The 26,936-nt window shown below is 35.5% G+C and overlaps 1 protein-coding gene across 2 annotated transcripts in view; it reads right to left on the reverse strand.

Moving 5' to 3' along the window:
* Nucleotides 1-404: 404 nt before the first annotated feature.
* LMO3 (LIM domain only 3) overlaps nucleotides 405-26,936 on the reverse strand; it is a 64,679-nt gene continuing 38,147 nt past the window's right edge. For both annotated transcript variants that reach the window (XM_055571191.1, XM_055571181.1), the window contains 2 exons: nucleotides 12,828-12,953; nucleotides 405-2,251 (listed from right to left, as the gene is read on the reverse strand). In XM_055571191.1, the coding sequence (XP_055427166.1) occupies nucleotides 2,146-2,251; nucleotides 12,828-12,953 (232 nt within the window). In that variant the 3' untranslated portion in view covers nucleotides 405-2,145. The remainder of the gene's footprint in view (nucleotides 2,252-12,827; nucleotides 12,954-26,936) is intronic.

Consider the following 26,936-nt stretch of genomic DNA (forward strand, 5'->3'; position numbering starts at 1 on the left):
TGACAATTCGAATTTTACATTCACATGAATTTCAAACAACTCTTAATGGGGACTAGGAGGGCTGCTTTAGTAAAACCATTTTTCACATATCTCCCCCACCTTCCTCACATTTGTTCAGTTTTGTTTTTTTGGTTTTGGCTATGCAAGTCTTTTCATGAAACAAATGTAAGTTTCTAAGGCTAAAATAATAATTTTGTGGACCGCATACTGCTATTCTTGAAATATCTCTGGGGTATATCTCAAATTTGGAAGACACATGACTTGAACACTCTTAACCATGAATCCTTTGTAAAAATACATACTGTTCACTTTTCACAGAACCATCTTCCTAAAAATGAGAGGCAATATCCAGATCCACACGCATGTTCATAGTAAAGCTTTGTTTTAAAACAACTCAAATCCACACCAGAGTTATTTTCAGTTTAATATTTTGGCCCCAAATCAAGAATTCAGGTATCACATTTAATTTTCATCTGCAGTGCATATTCGGCAGGACAAGGCAGGGATGCAACTAACACTGGAAAATATTGTTTCCTATACAAGTGATCAATATATATATAAAAAAAGAGAAAGCCCACAGAACTAAAATTTGCTCTAGTAAAATATGCTTCATTGTGCCTGTTGTGGAATTAGGTCTGTTGAATAGTTTGAATACAGGGAGCAGAAGCAAAGAAGCAAAGTGTGAACAACCCAGAAGAAGGGAACACAGTCTTATCTTTATTTCTTTAATTGTAATTTAAATAATCAGTCTCCATAATTTTTCTTTCTAGAAAGCTTTCTTCTTTATCAGCTATCATGTAGGTAAGGGAATAATCTTTCACCTTTCAAAAATGGAATGACAGATTTCAGCCTAAGTGTGATCAATTCTGAATGGTAATTACTTAGAGAAAGCAACGAAGAGTAAGACACATCAAACTTTGAAAGTGTTCACTTTGGAACATTAAAATAAGTGGCAGGTAAATACAGGAAAATATATAATCACCAGTTCTCAGCTTTTTATCAATCCCTTTGTTTCTCTTCCTCTAGAAGATTCTGTGAGCACTATGTTGCTCTGATCAAAAGTGACTTCAATCCTCAAATATCATCATAGCTTCAGTGTGCATTATCATGATTTCAGTAGATTCACACTCAAAACCTTTTAGTGCCAGAAATGTTTCAAGCCATAATGTTATTATACCCTTAGCTCTTATGGAGAGGTCTGGGCAAAATTTGCACAAGAAATTTATCATTTTAAGATTATCTCATAATTGCAGTAACACTTATTAAAAGTAACCCTTTGGAAAATTTTTAAATGATACCCAAAGGCACTAGTTCACATAGGGGTGAATGGCGCTGAAGGAAACAAAACAAAGCCATTGACTAGGTAAAGAGCACAAAAGAGGATATTAAAAGGAAAACTGTTAAGCTTTAAAGTTATTCTAAAAATGGCACTTTTCACGTTGGTAAAAAATGAAAGTGCTTTAAGATGAAATTTTTATGCATTATTTTAAAGCTGATCTTTAACCCCCTGAAAATAGGGGGTTATAAATGAGAACACTGATAAAGACTCTAAATCATCGTGGCAATAATAGTGGATGTTGCTAAAATGCTTTGTGTGTCTTTCTTTTTCTGTATTTTTAATGATGATAGACTTGTTTAATCTATACGTATCATTAGTGAGATTTGATCTTCAATTCTTTACTAGAAAGTTACAGCTCATTTAAAATAGCTGGTAGATACAGAAAGCATAAATATACAGTAAGTTTAAACACTGATTGTACTAAATGCAACAATACAAAGAAGCAAACAGAACACAAATGGTAACACAATAAAACTGTATTACATTTGTGCTTCAAATATTACAATACATTATATACAATAGTCCAAAATAAACATCTCATGCCAAGTGACACAAAAAAACGAATAGCAAGCAAAAAAATCCAGCAATATGTACATTACTTTTTTCTTTAATAATAAACATTCAACTCTGAACTGGGGCAATTTCACTACATACAGATGCAGTCCGCCTTTTATTCCATAACCATCCTGCTTTCCTATATCTACGCTATTCAGTTGGTTCCCGTGTCAATTCGTATATACACGTGGAGCAAAAAAAAGATAAAAGAATGTAGTGCTTTGTATTCTTAATGGGGTGATGTTGATAGATCAGCGAACCTGGGGTGCATAACCTTCTTTCATTAAACCTTCCTCGTAGTCCGTCTGGCAAAGGATCATGTTATTCTTTAGGAAAAATTTATCTCCAACACAAAATCTGAAAATATTTATAAAAATAAAACGGTTAAGATGACTTCATTCAGATCTCTAATTTTGAAGATTTCTTTTCCTAATCATCATTTCATATGGTAATTCCCTGAGTTTGAAAGTTTGGCTTAGAAAGTTGCCTTTATTGTCAAAATTAAACCATCCAGGTCATTTAATAAAACACTGCACACAAAATTTAAGATCCTACTTTTATACATAAAAATCATAAGAACATTGAGGAAAACACCTTGAGCAGCAAAGGTCATATTTTTTTTCATATATTGGAAAGAAAAAAAAGAACTAACGTGTATTTACACTCATTAATACAGGAGACCTGGGTTTGATCCCTGGATCAGGAAGATACCCTGGAGAAGAGAATGGCTACCCACTCCAGTATTCTTACCTGGAGAATCCCACAGACAGAGGAGCCTGGTGGGCTACAACATACAGGTTCGCAAAGAGTCGGACATAACTAGGCAACTAACAGACACATAAAAGAAAGAATGATAATATTTCATGACAGTGATTATGGGAGCTTTCATCACTGCCCATTTATCCACTTTATTAAAAAAAAGTAAAAACATTAAAATGAATCAAATGATTAGGGAATAGCCAATTTTAGAGCTTCTCATTTAAAGCTTCCTTTTATTTCCTGTTATTAAAATGTGATTAAATTCTGGTAATTTGGAAGTGATTGTTCTGAACTGAAAGCTGTTTTAGCATCAGACTTAGATGCTGGGCCATGGTGCTTTGTTTGTGGCAAGTTCACTAACTATGAAATAGTAAGTGGACTTCTTAGAGCACTTCCAATTAGACCTAAAGGAGTAACCTGATGAACTTAATACTGATGTGATAAACAAACTAGTTTCTAGTAGTTAATTATAAATTTTATTCTATAAAGCATTGTTTAATGTGCAAGATCATAATGTTTTTAATAAGTGCTCTTTTTGTATAATTTCCCAGTGGTGACACTTTGGACACAATTAAGGTCAGAAATAAATGCCTGTGCTGTTTCCGGTACATTTAACAATAAAGTAACTCTGAGGAGATCTGTATATATTTTTAATTGTAACAGTTTAACCTTCAAACAGCAGTGTCTGGTAGAGTTGACCCAGTAAAACTACTTGTAATTGTACAAGTTGACCTCACTGACCTTTGATAGTGGTCTCTCTTTATCAGATAGTCAATTTCAAATGATGTTCAGGCAGAAATCTTAGTGGATAGATTAAATTGTGTCGTGAAAGCCACACTTTAATGTTTTGTGAAGTTGAAGGTTTAAATGAGGAGCAGTTGGGCTGATTTACATTTGCAAAGATTGGAATGCTAGACAAACAGTGAACCTATTTATTTTCCAACTGGGTAGCTTTGGAAATTTATCCTTATTCTAGCTAAGTAGATAGAGGGGAAAATAGTGTAATAAAAAAAGTAGATTGAAAAGAATTAGCTTTCCTCTTAAAGGAAGATTGGTCTGTTTATTTGTGGAATTTACTTTTTTTTCCCCAGGATTACTGCCTGCTGATGATGCTGATTGAAAGTACAGACTATGCCCTGATCTTGAAATCTTGCAGTTGTTTGTGGTCAAGGCTATTGGATACAATGGACATTCAAGTCTGGACTTCTTTTTATTAGTTGCAAACTATAAACATGAAATATTGTGCTTAAAAAGTGGTGTTTGGATAAACTAGTTTTTGTAGATTATCCTGATCATTAGGATATGTTGAATAAAAGGAAATATTTCTTTTGTTGGGCAGGCCTAAATAGGCAAATTAGATACTTTTCTTTTATGTGAGATTATATAAAACATGCAGAATACATTTGATTATCGTTCAAATTTTTCACTTTACATTAATGATGAAATTAATTTGAATTGACTAATAAACTAATAAAATATCACATCAAAAATAATTTTAATATTCTTGTGTTCCAGCTGATGTTACTGAATCTTATCTTTTCCTAAAAACCAACTAAACTAGAAATACTTTTTAAACTCTGTACTGTCTAAAATTATGCTTTAATTTTTAAAATAAGTCTCCAAATTTCTATTTGCTATCAAATAAAAATGTCATTAAAAAATTTTTGTTTTGCCATGTTGTGTCATGCCATTCTTACCTTCAGGGGCCTTGAAATGTAGGTAATTTTATTTGTAGATTAATAAAGTCAGAGTAATTATATCAACAAAAGCACTGAACCAAGAGCCTGGGGATTTGGTACTGAGTGCTGTGGTTCTCACCTACCCAACACAAGATATAGGATGTATTTCATACTTTCTCTGAGTCATTTCTCTGTGGGTAAGGTAAAACAGTTACATCAATGAATGGTTCCGTTCAGTTCAGTTGCTCAGTCGTGTCCGACTCTTTGCGACCCCGTGGACAGCAGCATGCCAGGCCTCCCTGTCCATCACCAGCTCAGTAGGAATGTTAAAATAAGAAGTATATTAAAGGCAGAGAGACATCTGCAATGAATTGAATTCAAATCCCAACCTTCTACTCACGATATTAAAAATGAAACTTCAGGATTTTTGTTTTCAACATCAGTAACTTTTGTAAGTTGGTAGTAAAGAGTAGAAATGTAGTATGTAAAGCCTTCTCTCAATGTTTGGAATGTAGGTAATTAAAATAGACACCTCTTGTAAAGTACTTACCATGTACTAAGGCTGAACATGTATATAGATATAGTCATTGCATTTATTCCTTAAATCCAACTGATAAAATATTAACATTGTCCTTTTCAGATGAAAAGCCTAACGCCTTCTCCAGAATTTTTAAAACCTGCTCAATGTTCCATAGCTAGAACATGTATGGTAGAGGAATGAAAAGCACCCTGATCTCTTTGGATTCAAGATTCAAGTTTTTATTATTCACAATAGCCAAGATATGGAAACACTCAATGTCCATCAACAGAGGAATGGATAAAGAAGATATGGTATGTGTGCGCGCACACACACACACACACACACACACACTCTCTCTCTCTCTCCTCTCTGGAATGCTACTCAGCCATAAAGAAGAATGACATAATGCCATTTGCAGCAACATGGAGTGACCTAGAGATTATCATACTAAGTGACTTAAGTCAGGCAAAGAAAGACAAATAGCATATGATATCACTTACACGTGGAATCTCAACTATGACACAATATACATCTACAAAACAGAAACAGAATAATAAAGCATGGACTTGTGGTTGCCAATCTTTAAATAATCTTTAAAAAAGGTGCCTATCATTCAGTGAGATATAAAAGGAATTCATCTAAAACATTCCTTCCTGAAATATGTTGTTACTAATGCGTTGTCAACTGGATAAAGTACATTTTATGTGTGTATCAATTTATACTTAAAGGTCAAAATGAAACAGAACACAGGTGAGGAATGTCACACACATAAAACTTAAAACAGCCTTGAAAGCTTTGGTTAAGAGCTGATTATGATTGCTTTGCAACAAGAGCTAATATCCTCCTTTAAAATGTTCTATACACAAACATGACAAAATTAGAGAAACAGCAACGCAGCTATCAGACATCTAACAAAATGATCTACAACTGTGATTTTGTAAGAAAGGCTAATTTCCAATGTTCTATAACCAGATCCTAATGCGATTTAGCATTTGTGGAAAAACATTATAAAAATAGTGATGGCCAGAGGATGTTGAATGCATGTATATTAACAGGTCAGGCTAAAATTCTTGAAAATAAACATATTCTTTTTTATAATCTAACCCTAACTGCTTGTGATACAGTCAGTTCAATTAATTCCAGCATCATTAAAAAATATGTTAAGGAATAAAAAAATGTCCAATCAGTTTATTAAACCATCTAATCTTAATGTTTAAGAATTAATCATAGAATTAATTACCTGGTATTTTGGAGTAACTATAGTTAAATTCATATGGTCTTAGATACTAGAAAAGTACAGACAATAAGTATAATTAAGAAATTATCCCTGTAAAATGTGGGGCTTACAGTGGTTTTGAACAGGTTATCAAATGCCTCTGCAAGGAAGCCTTCATTTGTGACATCGTTTCTGAGAATGAAAATGTTACCTTAGTCATCTTACTTCCCTAAGATGAGTGACTATCAATTATAATTAATTTCCATTTCCACAGCACTTTGGAAAGAAAGGGAATCTAGTCCATATCTACAATATTTCTACTGTCCTATTTAGCATACCTCTGCTACTAAAAGTGGAGATTTTGATACTGTACTTCAGTAAGAAGTGGAAGTTATACACTCATTGTACACTTGTGAACACACTTACTGTCTTTTCCCAGTGACAGCATAGTTGTTATCACACAGAAACAATCTTCTCTGTGCCAAACTACACTACCCATATCCCAAATCCTGCTATAAATTATTTAATATCTACCTCACTTAACTCCACTCTATCTCCTCACATTTATATCCACTTACCCCTGGACAGGGGCTTCCCTTGTAGCTCAGATGGGAAAGAATCCGCCTGCAATGTTGGAGACCTGGGTTCAATTCCGGGGTCTGGAAGATCCCCTGGAGAAGGGAAAGGCTACCCACTCCAGTATTCTGGCCTGGTGAATTTCATGGACTGTATAGTCCATGGGGTCCCAAAGAGTCGGACATGACTGAGCGACTTTCACCCATGGACAGAGGAGGCTGGCAGGCTGCAGTCCATGGGGTTTTGCAAGAGTCGGATGCAACTTAGCGACTAAACCACCAATACAGTCAGCAAAGAAAATACCCACCTTGAAACAGGCCAGGGTCCTCATACTGGATCTGAGTCCAAATTTTGAATCTACCTTTTTCTATCTGTGCAATCTTGGGCAAGTTATTTAAATGCTCTATACTTTCATTTCTTCATCTGTTAAATGAGGCTAATCATAGTGACTACTTCTGGGTTATTTTGAGTACTAAATGAGCTGCGGCTGCTGCTGCTGCTGCTGCTGCTATGTGGCTTCAGTCGTGTCCCACTCTTAGCGACCCCATGGACTGCAGCCCACCAGGCTCCTCCGCCCATGGGATTTTCCAGGCAAGAGTACTGGAGTGCGGTGCCATTGCCTTCTCCGACTAAATGAGCTAGCACACGTAAAACAAAACAATGTCTGATCAGCACTGTATGAGAATTTGCTACCATTATTATTTGCTACTGACAATCTTCTCTTTGCTTAGCTGTTTCCTACTCAGGGATATTTCTCCTTTTTTTTACCTACTTACTAGAAATTCTTTTTTTTGGGGGGGGGGAATATGGGAATAGGTGAGTAAGAGGTACAAACTATTAGGTATAAAATAAGCTACTAGGATATATTGTACAACATGAGGAACATAGACAATATTTTATAATAATTTTAAATGGAGTATGACCTTTAAAATTGTGGATCACTATATTGGAGCTTCCTTGGCGACTCCATAGTAAAGAACCCGTCTGCCAATGCAGGAGACACAATTCAATCCCTGGGTCGGGAGGATCCCCTGGAGAAGGGCATGACAACCCATTCTAGTATCTTGCTTGGAATACACCGTGGACAGATAAGCCTGGCAGGCTACAGTCCAATGGAGTCACAAAAAGAGTCAGACACAATTGAAGCAACTGATCACACACTATATTGTACACCTGTAACTTACATACTATTACACAGAAACTATATGACTTAGCACGCACATACTTCAATAAATGAATAAAGACTTTTTAGTTTCCATTCCTTCGGTAAGTATTCCCTGACCCCATCAACTCATTCTGATCTTTTCCAAAGCACTTACTTTTTGGTGTATCATTTACTGTGCCATTTCAAATTCTCTCATGAATGTGTAACAGATTTCCCACTCAGAGTGGTAGTGCTGAGGTAAACGACCATGAGTTAAATTTTGTTTGAACCCTTTGAAATACCACCATAAACTATACTACCACTTGAAGTGGGTGTTCCATAAATGTTGGTAAAGACAGACTAGAACTGAATACCTCAAATAACAAAGCTCTTTTTGATGAATAATTTAAATTTGGATTCATGTTGACTTTAGTTCACGGACTTCTTACCTTCACAACTTCCTCTCTCTGTTCCCTACTCCTCCACATCCTCACCAAACTACTCCACAACTACCCATCTCTGAGCCTCTGTTCATTTCCAGAACACATTCCATGGTTTCAAACCCCCATGTCTTGCCTCTGCTCCATCTATCTGCAAAACCCTTTCCTCACTGCACTAAGGCTTTGTCACCTCCCCAGACACACCTCCTACACCCTAAGCAGTCTTAGGGAATCCTTTAAAATCCAGCACATCAACCCTTTGATGCTTTCATAAGGACATAAGGGACAGACCTCTCTTCCCTCAGTATAGATCTGCTTTGTATATTTAGTAAACAGATATTTACACTCTTCTCTTCTGTGATTCTTCGATCTCCAGTCTGTTCTATAGTTCTGAACACCTCTAAGACAGAAACTAGAATTTATTCACCTCTGTTTCCACAGAGCCTAGCACAGTGCTTTCTCTTTTTTTCAAATGTCACACGGTTATATATATTTGAGGCCATTTCATTACAAACGAGCACTTTTTTCTCATCTCTTATAAAACCATCACTTAGCTTTCTAGAATGTTCCGGGGGGGGGGGGTCACTCATCTTTAAGAAATTAACCAGAATTTCCCAATTCTGAATAAGCTTACAGTTATCATACAAGGTGCTCAAAATAATCTTCTTCTGGTCCTTTCAAAATAGATATATTTTTAGATATTTTAAAATTCAGATTCACACATTTTTAGCCATGAAGTGAAGAAGTGTTGGTCACTCAGTTGTGTCTGACTCTTTGCAACCCCATGGACTGTAGCCCTCCAGGCTCCTCTGTCCATGGGATTCTCCAGGCAAGAATGTTGGAGTGGGTAGCCATTCCTTTTCCAGGGGATCTTTCCAATCCAGGGATTGAATATGGGTCACCTGTATTGCAGGTGGATTCTTTACGATCTGAGCCCCAGGGGAAAAAGAGCCAAAAAGCCCATTTTTAGCCATACCCTTTTACTTGAAGGACAGAGAAGACCACCAATCCTGAAAGTTCACTGTTACTACTACCTTATTCAAAAATGTCATTTATTTATTTATATTTGGCTATGTAGCATGTGCTATTTTAGCTCCCCAACCACAGATGGAACCCACACCCTCTGCAGTGGAAGTGCAGAGTTGTAACCACTTGACCACCAGGGAAGTCCTTTTACTATCTTTTTTAGACATTCAGCAATGCTTTATGTCTTGCTGATACTTTGATTTAAAAGTTAATATGAAACGCCTTGCTAAATGATTGCTCTTATTGTTGTTCCATCTCTAAGTTGTGTCCGACTCTTCTGCGACCCCATAGACTGTAGCCCACCAGGCTCCTCTGTCCATGGGGTTCTCCAGGCAAGAATACTGGAGTGGGTTGCTAATTCCTTCTCCAGGGGATCTTCCCGACCCAGGGATCAAACCCCATGTCTCCTGCATTGGCCGGCGGATTCTTTACCACTGAGCCAGCAGGGACTCCCACTGCTAAATAATACTCATAAGCATTTATAGTATCATAATTTCAGATATCAAGAAAGTTTGCTTAAGGGAAAGTGCCTATAAATTACCCATTGGTTTTGTGTGTCCCTTGAAAAGGTGTACTACTGGGACAATGATTCGGCTACTATGAGTACAGGCTTCTGTGGTGAATGGCTTTACTGGGGAGATTTCCCCAAGCAAACATCAATGTAAAAGGAGAGTCTCCTGTACTGAAAACCTTCTGGATTCAGAGTAACACAATCCGTCTGCTTTGCTTGACTAATGAAGATTAGCTGACTTCTTGCATTAAAAGAGTTTGTCTTGTAGGGATGGAAGTGACAAGACAATAACTAAGTGCTAATTGTGCATAGCCAGCACTAAAGATATGCAGTCCCATTATGGCATGTAATAAATGAAGCGCACACAGAAATATATTAGGTACTTTAATAATGATACTAGAACAGTATTTTGCAGCAATAAGAAGGTGAACAGTTTTAGAGTCAAAATTTAGGAGTATTTGTCTTACTTGACTGAGTTCCACTGAGGAGACAAACTTAATTGTGAATGCAACTTTTTATTTCAATGGTGAAATAAAATTGATATACGATTTGTAAATAGCATTAACAACCTACAATTACTTTGCATCATAATAGAATTTAGGCTGGGCTTAGCATTTGAATGATGTTTTAATTTTCTGTGTAAGAACATGGATAAAATAGGTAAGTCTGCCTTAATAGAAAAATGGATGAAAGGAATAAACAGGCAGTTTCTTAATAGAAAAAATATCAAAGAGCCACTAGTAATCAAATAAATGCTAATTAAAAATGATAATAAGATGTCATCTTTCACCCTCAAGGTGACAAGGATATCTTTAAAAATAATAATTCCCAGTGTTAGAACTTCTGTAAGGGAATGCATTATTTTTTCATTTCTGGAGTAAGGATAATTGGTATAATTTTTCTGGAGAGCATTTTGGCACTATATAACATAAACCTTAAACTGTTATATGCTTTGTCTAATTAACCATGTGCTTGTGAATTTAGCTTGACACAGATTTGAGTATTTGTTTATAAAGTCCATATTAAATTGATGATACTGTAATACAAAAACCAGAAGATAAAACCTACACATCTGATGATAAAAGACTGATTTAACAATATATGAGGCTCTACCCATAAAGCTGAACACAAGAAAGCTTAAAATATCATAAAATAATTTTTAAAGGCAGGTAAAAAGGCTCACTCTATTAATGAAAAAGTACAAGTATCAAATATTAGGATTCTTCCTTGCTACTTTCCTTTAAGATGTTTAAGTGTGGGTATAATATAAAGCATATGTTATGTATCACTTGTCATATGTACATAGAAAAATGTATGACAGGCTACACACCAAAACATTGAAATAATTTCTTTCAGAGTAGTGAGACATGGGACAATGTTATTTTACATCTTTATTTTCTAAATTTTCCATTATTAATCAGTAACATTCTATAAGTAGAAAGATACCTCTATTGTTAATAAATGTTTAGTGGATCAATTTGAAAAGTAAACAAAAAAATTCTAAATTTAGTATTAATACACCTTTAAGACATACATATGCAAAGTAATGAATCTATAAGGATGTGCGGGTATTTGTATTTTTGTATTCCTATCTTTATAATAAAAATATGTACATATGCCAATCTATTTTTGGCTAAATGTCACTATAGACTGAATCAACCTACTATGATTCCAAACATCTATTGGGAAGAATCAACATGCTGCAGGGTGACTTCTTGAATTATTTCCTGGGTCAATTATACATCATGAAGTGTATCGGGCAACATTCTGAACATCTACATTTAGCAAGAGATATCTCGTGTAAAAACCAAGTTAGTGAAATATTATATGGTTAAAAATAAATCATAGATATCAAGGTAAAAACTAATTTTTGAGAACCTATTATATTCCTCATATTTTTAAGTTTTTTTCATTTAATTTTCAAAATCTGCAGGATAGGCGTTATTGTCTACATTTTAAGGATGCACAAACCAAACTCAACAGCCAGTACATGGTGGGGTTGAGATCTGAATCCAGTTATTACTGTAAACACATGTTCTTTCCACTATTCTACAGCACCTCATAAGAAGATACTGCATTTGACAGTGAAACAAGGCCAATTACAGTAACTGAGAACTGGACAAAACTAACTGAATATTACATTCAGGTTTTTTTTCACCCACGTGCTGAATTTATTTTCATTAAACTCCATCAAGCACAGTAATTTTTGAAATGTATTTTGATGATGTATCTTTTAATATTCTAGTATCCTCTGCATTTATCACATAAAACAGGTATCATAGTATATAGCTCCCACTAGAAATAAAAGTTATAATTTTCACTTTAGAAAAAATGGAATGAAATCATAACACTTTGAGATGAAAGAGTTCTCTGAAATAGACTTATCTAACTCTATTTTGTTATAAAGGAGAAAACGGGTCCAGAGGACTAAAATGGTTGGCTTATGCTCATATACCTTGTTAGGGAGAGTCCAGACTGGAATTTAGGTTTCTAGATCCCCTCTGTAACATTCTTTCCATCCTTCAATGCTGCCTCTCCGATACTGATAACTATATCCAACCTAGTTCCCAAAGAGCTTTGGAGCAACTTTAAAAGTACATATACAATAAGTTTAAAATTCAAGATAAGAAATTAAGAGATAGAGCAACTGTATACAATGAAAATAAGATGAATACACACTGCCTGCCACAAATTTCTGTATGTTTTTCTTTGCAAATTTGTTTACTCAAGTAGTAAAGATATGTTAAATTTACTTTTAAAAAGAAAAACAAGAGAAAAGAATGAATAAGAAGAGAAAGTTTTCTATAAAGTTTTCATATACTTAAGTTTTCATCTCTTATCATATCCTGTTCTATGATGCAGTTCTTTGAGGGACAGAAGGATAGAATTGAGACCTTTCTCCTTCTCAGTGACGTGTTTCTGGCCTTGAATGATTTGTTGCAGAAAACAAAAATGCTGAGATAAGTTGTTTTAAGGGTACTAAAATAATTCCTACCATTAAACACATAGCCAGCAAAGGGAGATTTACCGTTTTTTTAGAAGCCAGAATGAACTGTGCTTACCTCTGATTACAAAGCTGACATGCAAAGCAGTCGAGGTGGTAAACATTGTCCTTAGCGCGCATCACCATCTCAAAGGCAGGGATGAGCTTACTACAAGCAGCACAGTTTCCTGTTACTCCGAAGAGCCTAGAACAATAAACATTTTTTTTTTTCAGACTATTCCAGGGAAATCTGATTTGGTGACCAGAAAAGATGCTAATAATACTTTGTAAAACTATCAATACACAAGTGAGCTTTATCCTATGTGCATACATAAATATTCTTCAGTGATACATACTCAGCTGACCTTTCTTGATGAAAATCACATCTTGTTTGAGAAGAAAAGGAAAAGACAAATACATTAGGAAGCTTACAGAACTGCACCGAACAGAAGTTAACAGGGGTGAATTCACAGCAAAAACCTTCTACTTGTTAGAATATAAAATATAAAAGCAATATAACTTTGATCTCAATGCCTCCTACTAAATATTTTCATTGGAAAAGAAACCCATTTGAATGACTCACTATTTTCTGATACCTAGTTACTAAAAGCTTTGCCATTATTATTAAGGAACGTTTACGAACAAGCCCTTAAATAGTCAAAAAACATTAGCGTTGCATGCACCCTGTGGTCCTATACCATAGTTATAGCTATGATTATGTTATTCAGGTAGCATATTAAAGTAAATGAGGCTGTAAACTATAAATAGCTAGACCAGGACCTGAAATATACTATAAGAGCTACTGGAATTGCCTAGGAAAAAAGGTATTTATAAAAAAAAAAAACCACAAACCTATTTGCTGTATTCCTGAAAATAGTTATTGTAATGACCTAAAAAAACAGTACAATATAAAACGTCTCTATAGTTTAATAATGGCAGGAAATAAAATATTTTATCCATTCGCACTGGCAATATTTAAACCAAATTTCTTTAAAGTTGTTAATGGTGGTGAAGAGTTATTATGAATAATATTCCATGCATACAAGTTAATGCACTTTTTAACTAGGAAGCAAACTAGATGAAAAACACCACGTCTGCCAGTTTTCTTTTTTCTCCAGCATCAGGCTGACAGGAGAAAAATATAATGGCTCTCATGGGAAAGACCAAATTAAAAGCAGTTCTAAACTAATGAATTCAAAGGTGCTACGGAGAAAACTCGTTTTAGTTATAAAAATGTACTTTAAAATATCTTAGCCTTTCATTTTACTGAATTTAAGGATTATGTACAAATGTGCTGAAGTTTCTCTTCTTATTACTTTCTATATACTCCAAAGATAGGTCTTTGCTTAAGGCATACATATTCATTTTCAAGTTTATAACGATCTCCTCTTACCAGGATAATGACAATTGTCAAAAAGAGTTGTGAGAACAGCTTCTAAGTGTCTGGCAAAACGTGTAATAAATGTTTATGCTTGTGTTTTTGTTAGTTGTCTCTTAAAGAACATAAGCGCCTTGAGGGTAGAAACTGTAGATGCTTGTTAAAGACTTTGCTAGCAAAATCTGGGCTCTTGATAAAAGTAAGCCAAGGTTTCTATTCACGAAGACTAAATTTAAAACCATGTTCTTTTCTTGAAAGAATTTTAAAAACGTTTTAATAGGCTTATTTTAACAAATGTAACTCTAATAACCTTTGTGTTCTCAGTTTACAGAACCTGCTTTGGGAAATAATTTCTCTTTAAAAAGAACTTCACTGAAAACGTAATATGTCCCATCTCCTACTGCACTGTTACAAATGAAACCACCACAAACTAAAGCTTTCATCTTACTCTTTTGTCAGCAGAATTTTCCCTGTGCCTTCTAACATCTCACATTTACTTTTCTGTGCACCTCACAGAATCAGGAGTCCCATCACTTATGTGCACCATTTGTTTCTTCTGTTCTCTTGTTTATTATTTTTGAGAAAGAAGGAAATCTTAAAAGTTCTATATTGTATGCATGTGGGTGTAAAATGTGGTTAGGACGAGCAAGCAGTTTTTCAGAACGACTCAGTTTGCTTATATCTAATAAACACACACACACACACACACACACACACACACACACACACACACAATGCCATTTTGAAATTCTGGACATAGTTTCCCCCAGTTTCAATTGCTCTCGCTAGCTGAGCATTTATCAGCTACCTGATTAGAATTTGTTTCCACACAAACCATTGATCATCAGCCTATTACTAGGCAAATGACAGTTAATTACCCACTACATTAACCACTGGGACCTGAGACCTGCTTCTGCTGCCATCAGTCAACATGATAAATGTGGCAAGTTCGGTAATGCATGGCCAGCCCTGAGCTGCCTGCTATACTGCGAACAACCCTCAATCTCACTTCCAGGCCCAGGAAAATCTATGGCAATCTGCATAATTACAAGCTCTGGGTTAATAACAGACAAATGATTTGTTGCATCTAAACAAAGTCCTTGGAATGGTCCTGGTCTCTGGTGGCTGCCCGTACAGCCTGCTACCACGAATGTACTTTCTACTCCAGTGTGCACAAAACAGTCCTCTGACGTTACAGCCTTCCAATTTGTGGCCCTCCAATTTATGGATTCTGCATATGTGATTTTTAATCATTAAAGGACTCTTGAAGCAATATTATCTTAATTATTCTCTGCTGTAACCAGGGAATTAGGCTTCAGATAAAATTTTCTTCTTCCACGCACTTTCTCTGCCTCGCTGGAGGGCTCCATCAGTTTCTATCTACACCTGGACTCTGAAATCCTAATGATGAATTATTGCCCCTTTTCCTAAGAGGGCGAACCTTACAAGGGAACATTTTACTGAACTGTCAGCTCACAGACTGAGTGCGGAGATGCGGAAATCTGATCTAATTTACTGCAAAACGATGCATTTGTTAGACTTTTTCCTCAGTTTTGTCCAAGGATCAAGAGATCATTCTATAGCCACGTTCATGTTTTCCTTTTTCTCTGTGGGATGAACCAAGATTCTCTGGGGGCAGGAAACAAAATGTATTTTCTTTTTTTGAAAGTTGGGTTTTCAAAATATATAATGTTATCCTTTGGTTTTCAAACACACCATTTGGAGTCTCAGACAAAAAGAATTTTCACATATATCAATTAAGCTGAAGGAGTGCACAGTCCTCATTTGCAAGACTTTTTCAGATATGTCTAAGAAATACTCAAGAAGAGTCTTTTAATTATCTAATTCATTTAGATGATTCATAAACTGAGAAATTCCTGTAACCCCTTCCTCTCCACTCCTTACTAGCAGACTCATTTTTAAAGAAATTAAGAGGGATCCGCTCTTCTGTGTAAGCTAAAGATCCTTGGAATCTGTTTATAATGCTTATACCATCTTAGTAAGTCGTACATTGAGACAGACAAACCTTTATTTCAAAAAGAAATCATTTGAGATTTACCTAAATTAATCAAAGAGCACTAGTTCATAAGGGATTCCCAGCTGGTGCAGTGCTAAAGAATCTGCCTGCCAATGCAGGAGATGCCGGAGATGAGGGTTCGATCCCTGGGTTGGGAAGATCCCCTGGAAAAGGAAATGGCAACATACTTCAATATTCTTGTCCCCCAAATTCCAAGGACAGAGGAGGCTGGTGGGCTACAGTCCATGGGGTTTGTAAAGAGTCAGACACAAGGACGCATGCATGTACGTCCTGCGCTGGCTCATAAATTTACAGTAAGGAAAGAAAATAAGTTTATTGATCCATTTTGTTCATCTTAAGATGTCTTACGGATTATTGAAGCATAGCAGGGGTTAACTTGCCAATTTATGAGCTGGATTGCTCCCCACCATTTATGCTCATAATTGGCTAAAGCAATATGACCTTTATTTTCTGACACACCACCAAAAGAAGACATACAATATAAAAGGTAACAACTATCATCTATACAATATCAGTGCAGATTACTGTTTGCAGGAATCCCAAAGGATGTTTCTCTCCCTTTTCCATCCCATTTTCTTTTTCACTACCTGATACTGACAATCTAAACACAGACCTGAAGACAACTTTTTCATGGGTAAGAATGCAGTCTATCTATGCGCTAGATAACACCTCCCAACAGTACTGAGCATGCATGTATTGAGAAATACCTAGTAATTCTTGTGTATGGGTGGCATAACAAGAACTAAGGCAACACACATTTGTACATTTTAAAGATACCCAGAAAATTCTGCATTTTTACTAAATGTTCAACAGCTTTTGTAACATAGCTATAAATCAAGTAAATTCTGTACAGGTTAGTATATACCCATTACTAAAGTTCCTGGGGGTGGTGGGGGTGGAGAAAAACTCAAGACATATAATCATTTAACACAGCAATAATGAATATGGTTTACTACAGGCATCGGGGGAAAATGAGTGTTCATTGTATTAGTGTCTTTTATTTCACAGCACCAGATGTTTCTATAGATTTTTTACCAGGTCAGTGGCTCAAGTCACTAAATCAAATTCCCCCAAGCCAATGGAAAGCACAGTATTTGACGCAAATTAATTTATTTGGGGAAAAATGCATAAATAAATATCACTGCAGTAAACTTTAATTCTGAACAAAGATCAAGTAAGTCTTCTAATATTCAAGCAGCTTGAATACACATGAATTTAATGAATGATAAATATTTTTTAAAATACTGAGGATAAGACAGTGTAGTTATCCTGTTAAACCCCACCCCTCTTCAGAATAACTAGAGTGAACAGAGAAAGTTTCGTTTTCTAAGGATATGAAATTGTGATCAGTTGAAACGATCTTTAACTTTTGACTGCCAAATGGGGAAGTTTTATTGAGTATGTTCTGTGGGAAAGAATGGAACATTTTCACAGATTGAGAAGGGCAATTGCTTTGTCTATTACAAGTATACTCCTCATCTTCTTTTCTATTTCACTCTTTTAAACTAAGGAATGTAGTGATAGAAAATGAAAACACTTTAAACATTCAATTCTTTTATTTAAAATGGAAAAAAAAATTCGCACCCATGACAGGCTGAAGAGAGTTCAATCTATTGTTCTCTCTCCTGTTGGGTCAAAGAAGGCACACCCCTGTCACAGAGATAAAGATAATGTGGGAGAGACAAGAAGCAAAAAAGGAAACACTGAACATCTGAAAATACATCAAAGAAAACAAGACATGTTTAACATTAGTTTGAACTATGCTTCTAATTGTTACACAGTTAGGCTGCTTAACATATATTTTTAGAATACATTGCTACATGGAGATGACTTTGAATTTTTCTAAAGTTAAGCTAAAAAAAAGCTATAAAAGTTGACCATATTTTTTTTTTGTTTGTTTTTGGCTGCACAGTGTGGCATGAGGGATCCTAGCTTCTCGACCAGAAGCCATTCTGCCTGCAGTGGAAGCTCTGAGTCTTAACCACTGGATGGCCACAGAAGTCTCAAAAGTTGATCATATTTTAAAGTAACTAGATATATCTTCTGGTTAAAGGAGACTTACAGATTATTCCTTTCATAATAAGCACTTTTATCCCATGCCTGTGATGCAGGAGACCAGGGTTTGATCCCTGGGTTGGGAAGTTCCTATGGAGAAGGGAATGGCAATCTACTCCAGTACTCCTGCCTGGGGAATTCCATGGACAGAGAAGCCTGACGGGCTACAGTCCGTGGGCTTGCAAAGAGTCGGAAACGACCGAGCAACTAATGCACGCATTCCATGAAATTAACTCTAATTCAATTTATTAAGTCCAGCCTTGGCAAATGATAGTTTTTATTAACATATGTAGATTATGACAAACATAAACATAAAAGCCATTTGTTGAATTGTTACTATATATATTTGAATATATACATGTATATTCTCAATGTATGTTACATATTCTTATATATATGTATTTTCTCTTTATATATAAAATTTTACAACAGATAATGGATATAATCTATATATTTATATATAGATACCTACAGAAATGGATATATATATATATACATAGAGAGAATACACATACTTACTAGGTAGGCAGATATTACATTGAAAAAAAGGAAATAAAGGGTAAATGGAAAAATTAAGGTGGCTCAGACAGTAAAGCGTCTGCCTGCAATGCGGGAGACCAGGGTTCGATTCCTGGGTTGGGAAGATCCCCTCCTGGAGAAGGAAATGGCAACCCCCTCCAGCACTTTTGCCTGGAAAATCCCATGGATGGATGAGCCTGATAAGCTATAGTCCATGGGGTCGCAAAGAGTTGGACACGACTGAGCGACTTCACTTTCACGTGCTTATATTATATTGTATATTATGAGAAAATATGCCACCTGCTACCTGAAAATCCCACACACAACTTATGGTTACAGACAGAAAGCTCAGGTTCAATGAACCCTTTTTAATGAAAGTGTGTGTTAATTGCTCAGTCGTGTTCAATTCTGCGACCCCATGAACTGTAGTCTGCCAGGCTCCTCTATCCACGGAATTCTCCAGGCAAGAATACTGGAGTGGGTATCCATTCCCTTCTTCAGGGGATCTTTACAACCCAGGGATCAAACCCAGGTCTCCTGCATTGCAGGCAGATTCTTTACCATGTGAACCTCGAGGGAAGTAGATGCCTATATGTGCAAGGTACGTAGTGAGGGATGCTGAGGTGAATATCGCTGGGCGTGTGCCTTGGAGGAATTAGTCAGGACAATACCAGGGCAGAAGGTGAGGAGTGCTCTGCAATCAAAACAGGATGGCAGTCACTAGGTCACTGCGCTGTAGAGTCAGTGGAAACATGTCATTTGAGGCGGGACTGGGATGACAGATACCATGTCAGAAGGTAGAGAACTGCTGGGAACTGAAAGTAGAGCATCTTGGGAAGTTAGAGGGTAAGCAGAAGCCTGGAGATGGTTAAGATCAGGGTTTATTTACAGTTCATTTGCAAAAGGGCAAATATGAGAGCTGTCTGTTAGGCTGAGGCTAGGTCTACTAAGAAGAGAAGCCTGGAAGATGGGTGACTCTGGTCTGGGTGCCTGAGGCTTAATGTTCAGTGCAGCAGTAATTTTAAAGTTTTCTCAGCACGTATCTCTCACCCATGCTGGGGCAAAATTCCACTCTTCTTTGAATCAGACAGAATTGCCTCAGGCATCGTGAGGCTGGGTATTCAAACAGAACCAGAGGGCTAATTTCTCAGCATCTGCCAACCACCCATTGGATGTAGAATATCAGCTCATGATCCAACCCACTCAATGTGGTGAGGATAACAAAATTATAGATTAAAAAGTTACCCCTGAATAGGAAGGGAGATGGTTTAACTTTTTAGTTTTCAGACTTAGAACTACATTGGGAACAGAAAGATAAAAAGATAAAAAGAGACTAAAGGTGAAGGAAGAGATTTTTGTGGAAGCCACTGCCATCCATCTCTCTGGGTCTGGCATTTTAGGTAAACAAAAGACCAAGGAAACATTCCAGGAAGACTTCGTTGTATACATGTGCAAGAACCAAGCTGAGCTCCATGAATGATTGGTTAGGTGTCCCTACCCTAACGATCACAGAATCTATTCCAACTTGGGAACTATGATTCAAAATAGGTTGCTTTTGACTTTAGATAGTCCAGGAAAACAAAATAAAGCAGCAGTACCTTCTACATCTAGAGTACAAACTTTTAATTTCACCATTGAGGTGGTTTCTTCTTTACCTCCAAACAAGTCATTGGCCAAGCTTTGATACTTTCACTCATTGTCTATAGTTAGGCTGACCAGTATGGTAATCAGAAGCCACATATGGCTACTGACCACTTGGCATATGGCTAGTCTATATTCAGATGTGTTCTAAGTGTGATGTACACACCAAATTTTGACATTTAGCATAGAAAAATAAAATATCTCATGAATAACTTTCAAACTATTGATTACATAATGAAATGATACTTTCTTAAATCCATTAGGTTAAAGAAAATATGCTTTTAAAAAAATTAATTTCACCTTTAAGAAACTTTCCTTTTAACAAGGTTGCTAGAAAAATTAATATATGAATCATATTATATTTCTATTGGACAGTGTTGGTCTACACTTTTGCAACCACAGATATATAAGACTTAAGGCAGTTAAACAAATGGAGAGATAGAATTTTCTAATTGAAACTCATCCTAGAAATCTCTCTGCCAGTATCTTATGTCTATAGATAGAAAAAGGTCAGAGATATTTTATTATTTTTTTAATTGAAAATGATATTATTTTTAAAATTTTTTTAGTTGATTTACAATATTGTGTTAGTTTCAGGTGTACAGCAAAATGATTCATATATATATATATATAAAGAATATATATATTCTGAGAAAGAATAGTGATATATAAATATATTTTGAAAGAGAATATATATTCTGAAAAACATGTATACATATATTTTTCAGATTCTTTTCCATTATAGGTTATTATAAGACATTGAATATAGTTCTTTGTGCTATATAGTAAATCCTTGTTGTAAGCCAAAGATATTTATTCCAACCTAAAAAGTATATATGCTAATAGTGTGAATCATTATAGTACATACATAATCTGAACTAGGAGACAATGTTTCACCTACTTTTCCACTTACAGGCTTACTCAGAACTAACTTTATTCTAAATTAATTATTTTCTGCTCCATGAAGGCAGCAACAGAATAACATGTAAATAAAGTGAGCTGATGGCTTGTGCTTCTTCCCTATTCTAGCGCTGATACGAAGGGTAGGGGACACCCCATGTCTTTATACAGAAGCTTACACCATTATTTAGTGTCAGAGTTGATGTGATAACCTAACCCTCCCAACCCAAATCTGATCCTTTTCTCACTATACTTCTCTGTTTGTTTTTTTTTTTTTCATCTGTAAAAATCTGGCAAGAAGGGACTGCTCTGGACAAAAGTCTCTAGGTTGCAGACCTGAGGGCTGATTTAGTTAAAATTAGCATCTCTCTTATGAGAAGGCAATGGCACCCCTGTCCAGTACTCTAGCCTGGAAAATCCCATGGACAGAGGAGCCTGGTAGGCTACAGTCCATGGGGTCGCTAAGAGTCGGACACGACTGAACGACTTCACTTTCACTTTTTACTTTCATGCATTGGAGAAGGGAATGACAACCCACTCCAGTGTTCTTGCTTGGAGAATCCCAGGGAAGGGGGAGCATGGTGAGCTGCCGTCTATGGGGTCGCACAGAGTCGGACACGACTGAAGCGACTTAGCAGCAGCAGCATCATCTCTCTTCACACCTGACTCAGTTAAAAGTTGCAAACAGGATTTAAATATTATACTTTCACTTTCAACAAATAACTGTCAATTTCTTGTCATACCCATTTCCTAAAGCCTTATGAGCAGGTGTTTCTGCTGTTTATGATCTTCACAGCAACCTACTGGGAGAAGTGATTCAGAGAAAAGTAAAACTGAATATTTTTCCTTCAACATTTGATGAGGATAATACTTCTGGGCAAGTATGGCAATTGTACCAACATTTCACAGAATCATAAAAATTTGAGTCCTCAAAAGAATCTTCAGCAGTTAGAACAAAAGAAATGTGTCAAGCCTGCTATTTATTGCTGTGATACTCAAAAGACAAGATTTTTCAAATTTTTAGATTCAGTTATGGAAAAAGGCTAGAATAATAAGAGACAGAAATAAGAAACAGTAAAATAAAGAATAATATACATGAACTGAAATTACAAATAGATTTTTTAAAGAACAAAGGTGGATATTTCAACTGATTATTATAGCATCTCTGCTCTAATTTTAAGATAGGTTTTTAATGAAAGGGCAGGTAAATCAGTCACAATTACACGAGCATAAAAAATCTATGACTATTTTTACAGATATTGTGGGCAATTTAATTACTGTATATCTCTTCCTTGATATAACTAAGGAAGTCATTGGTATCAAAATAAATTACTCACTGGTTTCAGCCACAGTATAATAAATGCTAATTGGAATGTGCTATATATAATTTTATAATAAAAGTTTTAAATAATTTTATAAAGTGATAATCTGTTCTATCATATATTTTTCAAAAAGCTTTGTCTGCTTAAAATTGTAAAGGTCTTTCAAAGTGGAAACTTTTAAAATAAGTAATATTTTCCTAAAAATCAGCAAGGAAGTCTTTTTATATCTTTACAGACTTTCTACAGCAACAGTTCCCAACCAGCTGAGGTGGACCTGATACAATAATAATAATAAGGTGCAGAATAAATATAATGTGCTTGAGTCATCCTGAAACCATCCCTCTGGCAGTTCGTAGAAAAACTGTTTTCCATGAAACTGGTCCCTGGTGCCAAAAAGGTTGAGGACCACTGCCCTAGAGACCCATAACTACCTTCTCTTTTATCTCTCTTTTCCATACCTTTCTTTGCATATACTATATAATAAGTGAACAAGAAAGTAAGTAGACAGGTGTCTTATTTTAAACTATTATTTTTACCCATTTTATAACTAATGAACTTGAAGTACTACAACATTTCAAAAGAAAAGGAAAGAAATACAGGAATGTGATGAGGGTCGTTCTGTAAACAGCTATTTGAGAACTAACCATGAGAAAGACCTTTTATTTGATCTTCAAATAAGCCACCTAATATTTTAATGTGTCAGTTTTACCAGATTGCACTCAGTCATTCAGTCAGACACTGACCAATGTGCCTGAATCGGTCAGGCACATTATTTAGTATAAGAGCTGACGTGATAACCTAACCCTCCCAACCCAAGTCAGAGAAACTCTGACTCTATGATGGTAGTGTAATTGGAACTGCAATGCAAAAGTCATTTATTCTAATGTAAAGTGTACCTTTCATATCCAGAGATTATGAGTTAGTGACAGTAATTGCTTGATTATTTACAAAGGTAAACAAATTGCTTAACCTAGAAGAGGTAAGGCATTTATTTATTCTTGCAACTAGCAAGTAAAATTTCTGACAAACATTTCTTCTAGGATTAATTATCATGACTTACTTGTAAGAAAAAGCGCTTTATGGGAGAATAGTGACAATCTATCTAAGATCTTATCTACAACTTAGTTTCAAATTTTATTTAAATCTTTTACCTTACTTCCTTGAAGAAACAACTTAATTACAATTTTCTTTTAAAGTATATAGCAGGATTTGGGACATTGTGTAACTGATTTTGTAGGTTAGTTTTACTAAAGAAAAGAGGTACAAAAAATGGCATCACAGATATTCACCCTTGTTTTCTTGGAGGGCAATCACATATACCCTAGCTCTGAATTCCATTAACATAATTACCACAGATTCATGGAATATACCTTATTTGTTTCTTTAAAAAATTATTATCTGCAAAGTAAATTTAACAGCTGACATCATTTACTTCTTTAGGACTTTAAGGACAACTGCTCTTAAGTCTTATAAGAAAATGCTTTTAAAACTACCATTAAAAATATTATCATTTAAAAAAACTATCATTAAAAAATCATATTATATGGGTTAATTATTTATAATAGCAAGAGTATTCAGAAGTTACAGTTTGTCCAGGACAATCTGGTATACATACTTTTTTGTGCCTGTCAGGCTCCTCTGTTCATGGGATTCTCCAGGCAAGAATACAGGAGTGGGTTGCCAATTCTTCCTCCAGGGGATCTTCCTGACCCAGGGACTGAACCCACATCTCCTTCATTGCAGGTGGTCTTTACCGCTGAGTCATCAGGGAAGCCCATATATACCTTTAACCCAGTCTAATTCTCAGCAGTGGTGTCTTTATTGAAAGCATCCTGGGTTGAATAGAAAACTGTATGGCAACTCTAGCAAAGCCAAAGATCATTGAGAATTCAGGGGTTTCAAATTTTCTGTTCAAACAGTTCCTTTTTTTGATCCAGTTAGGCATACTGAGCTAAATACCCTTCAAGGGCTTTTACATAATTTTAAAATTCTGTGATTCTTCATCTAGTTGAAGTGTAACTGGTTGAATCAGGTAAAAGCTAGTTTGGAGAATCTGACTTTTAGTTGTCAGACTAAATTTGTAACAGTCTCTTTAAACTCAGTCAAAAAGGAAGGTACATAACTTTTATGCAACATGAGTTATTATTTAAAGCATGAACATATCATATTATATATATTCAAATTGAATTTTTAATTTGAGAAACCTTTAAAGGATTCTTGAGTTGCTTCAAAGTAGGATTTAGTAGAATTATAAAAATAAAGCTAAGAAAACAATTATTTGTAGGATTAGATAAATTTATTTTTGGAATAAGAAATCAAAAATGATAGAAGACCTCCCCCTCTCCCTAACACCAAGGAAACCAAAACAATTTTGTGGAAAGAAGCGTAATTCTTGAGTATTAATTTGTCCAAGCATAATGCTTTCCATAGTAAATTAGCATAATACAGTTTTATGGAGGAGATATATTAAAGTTAAGTTTTTGTGTAGTAAAACTATACAAAGAGAATTATAATCCAAACCTGCAAATTTCTGTATATAGAAATACAATATCATTCATAAACATAAATGACTTTTTCTGTATAGTTTTTAAAGCATTTTTCTTTGTAAAATGTTATTTCCATAGCACTGAGTTAAGTAAAGACTTCATTTTTGGAATGTGTATGTATTTTCTTACATACATAAATAGAGCTACTGAGGTTATTTCCTTTGTTGTGTCACCTTTAGGACTTATTATTTGAAGTACTTCTTAGAAATTGCTATGCCACAGTGTCTAGAATTTTAACTATTCCTTAAACACTTCTAAAGCTTGATGTCAAACCCTTCATAAACAGAATGTGTAACATCAATAAATATCCATCTTCCAATTTATAAAATACACTGAGTTCAGTTATCTCTAGAACCACGCATATATTATTAACTATATAAAGTTCTGCTCAGTGTCAATAAAGTAAATATTTTTGTAAGAAATCTAGGCAAAGCACTTTGGGAAAATCTGTTTATAAAATATATGCAAGAATAATTTACTCAAAGAATATTACATTAAGGTAGACTCTGCTAAAATATTTGAAATTAACTCATTCATCTAATTTTCCAACAGCATGATATTACCAAGCGGATATGAAAGTGGGTTATCAAAACCGGAAATTACAAATATAAAACCTATAATGATTGAAAGTAGAGATGTTTTCGTAGTAATGAGTACAATTCTCAAAATATTTTTCTATGCATTTACTATGTTTTTTTACCCAGATACATGGTATGAAGGAAAAAAAAGTTATGCTTAAATTCAATTAAATTTTTAATTTTTTTATTAAAGCTGGCAATAGCCATTTAGTTAAATCATAGATAAGGAAAAGATACTAACTACATATATTTTAATGCTGATGCATTAATGCCCATTACATCAACCTTCAATTAACACACATTATTCATGCAAATATTACCTGAAGTTAAGTGAGAAAAAAAGCTCTGAAAAATTTAAAATCATTTGTGAATGAACTCAGACAAAGTAATTTCTAGAGAAATTTCTAATTTTCAAAGATTTTGAACTCAGACATATTGAATATAGAGAAGTGAGGTATTAGAGTCATTTGACAGCTGATATTTACCAGTAACCAGAGGCCATGAAAAGACAACTTAAAAGATATTTGAACCTGTGTGTGCGCATCTTTCTATGTGCTTTGTGTGTCCTCATGTATAAATGAAGTACTAACCTACTAGTTATCTCTTTTTACTCTCAGCCTGTCAAAAAAAAAAAAAACCTGTCAGCTGCAAAAGCGATAAGGGGGGCAGTTTAAAGAAGATACTGGAGCTTTAAGCTTCTTAATGTGCCAAGAATCAATCCCATGAAAGCGAACAACTTGAAAAAGGGTTCTATGTATTTAGGAAAGCTCTCGGGCTCCCTTCCCGGCTCTGCTTAGAGCCCGAGCTGGTGTTCAAGTTTTCTCACCCTAATGACCCCTGAAGCAGCCCTGAGGGATTGCAAAACAAGGCCGTTACACAAGGCAGCTTGCTAATTGAGAAGTTGATCGGGGGTAGAGAAATCCTGCTTTCCCACGTTAAGTGTCGAAATCAAGCATGACTGGATTGACGTCGCCAAATCACCGTCTAGAGGCCACTCCACGCCAGGAGCAGCAGGGCTTTTCACACCTGATAGGCCCTCACTCCATCTACATCAAGTCACATTAAGAAAGGAATGTATTAGGAACCAGAGCCCGCGCCCAGAAGCGCGTTACTACACCGCCTAATTGCTGCTCCTCTGCGCTCCCCAAGTAGCAGACGTGTCCACGTGGTGGATGTGCAGCTCACCTGTTCCCTGCGGAGGACCAGCCTTC

Source organism: Bubalus kerabau, chromosome 1, assembly GCF_029407905.1.
Source record: "Bubalus kerabau isolate K-KA32 ecotype Philippines breed swamp buffalo chromosome 1, PCC_UOA_SB_1v2, whole genome shotgun sequence".
Taxonomy (NCBI): domain Eukaryota; kingdom Metazoa; phylum Chordata; class Mammalia; order Artiodactyla; family Bovidae; genus Bubalus; species Bubalus kerabau.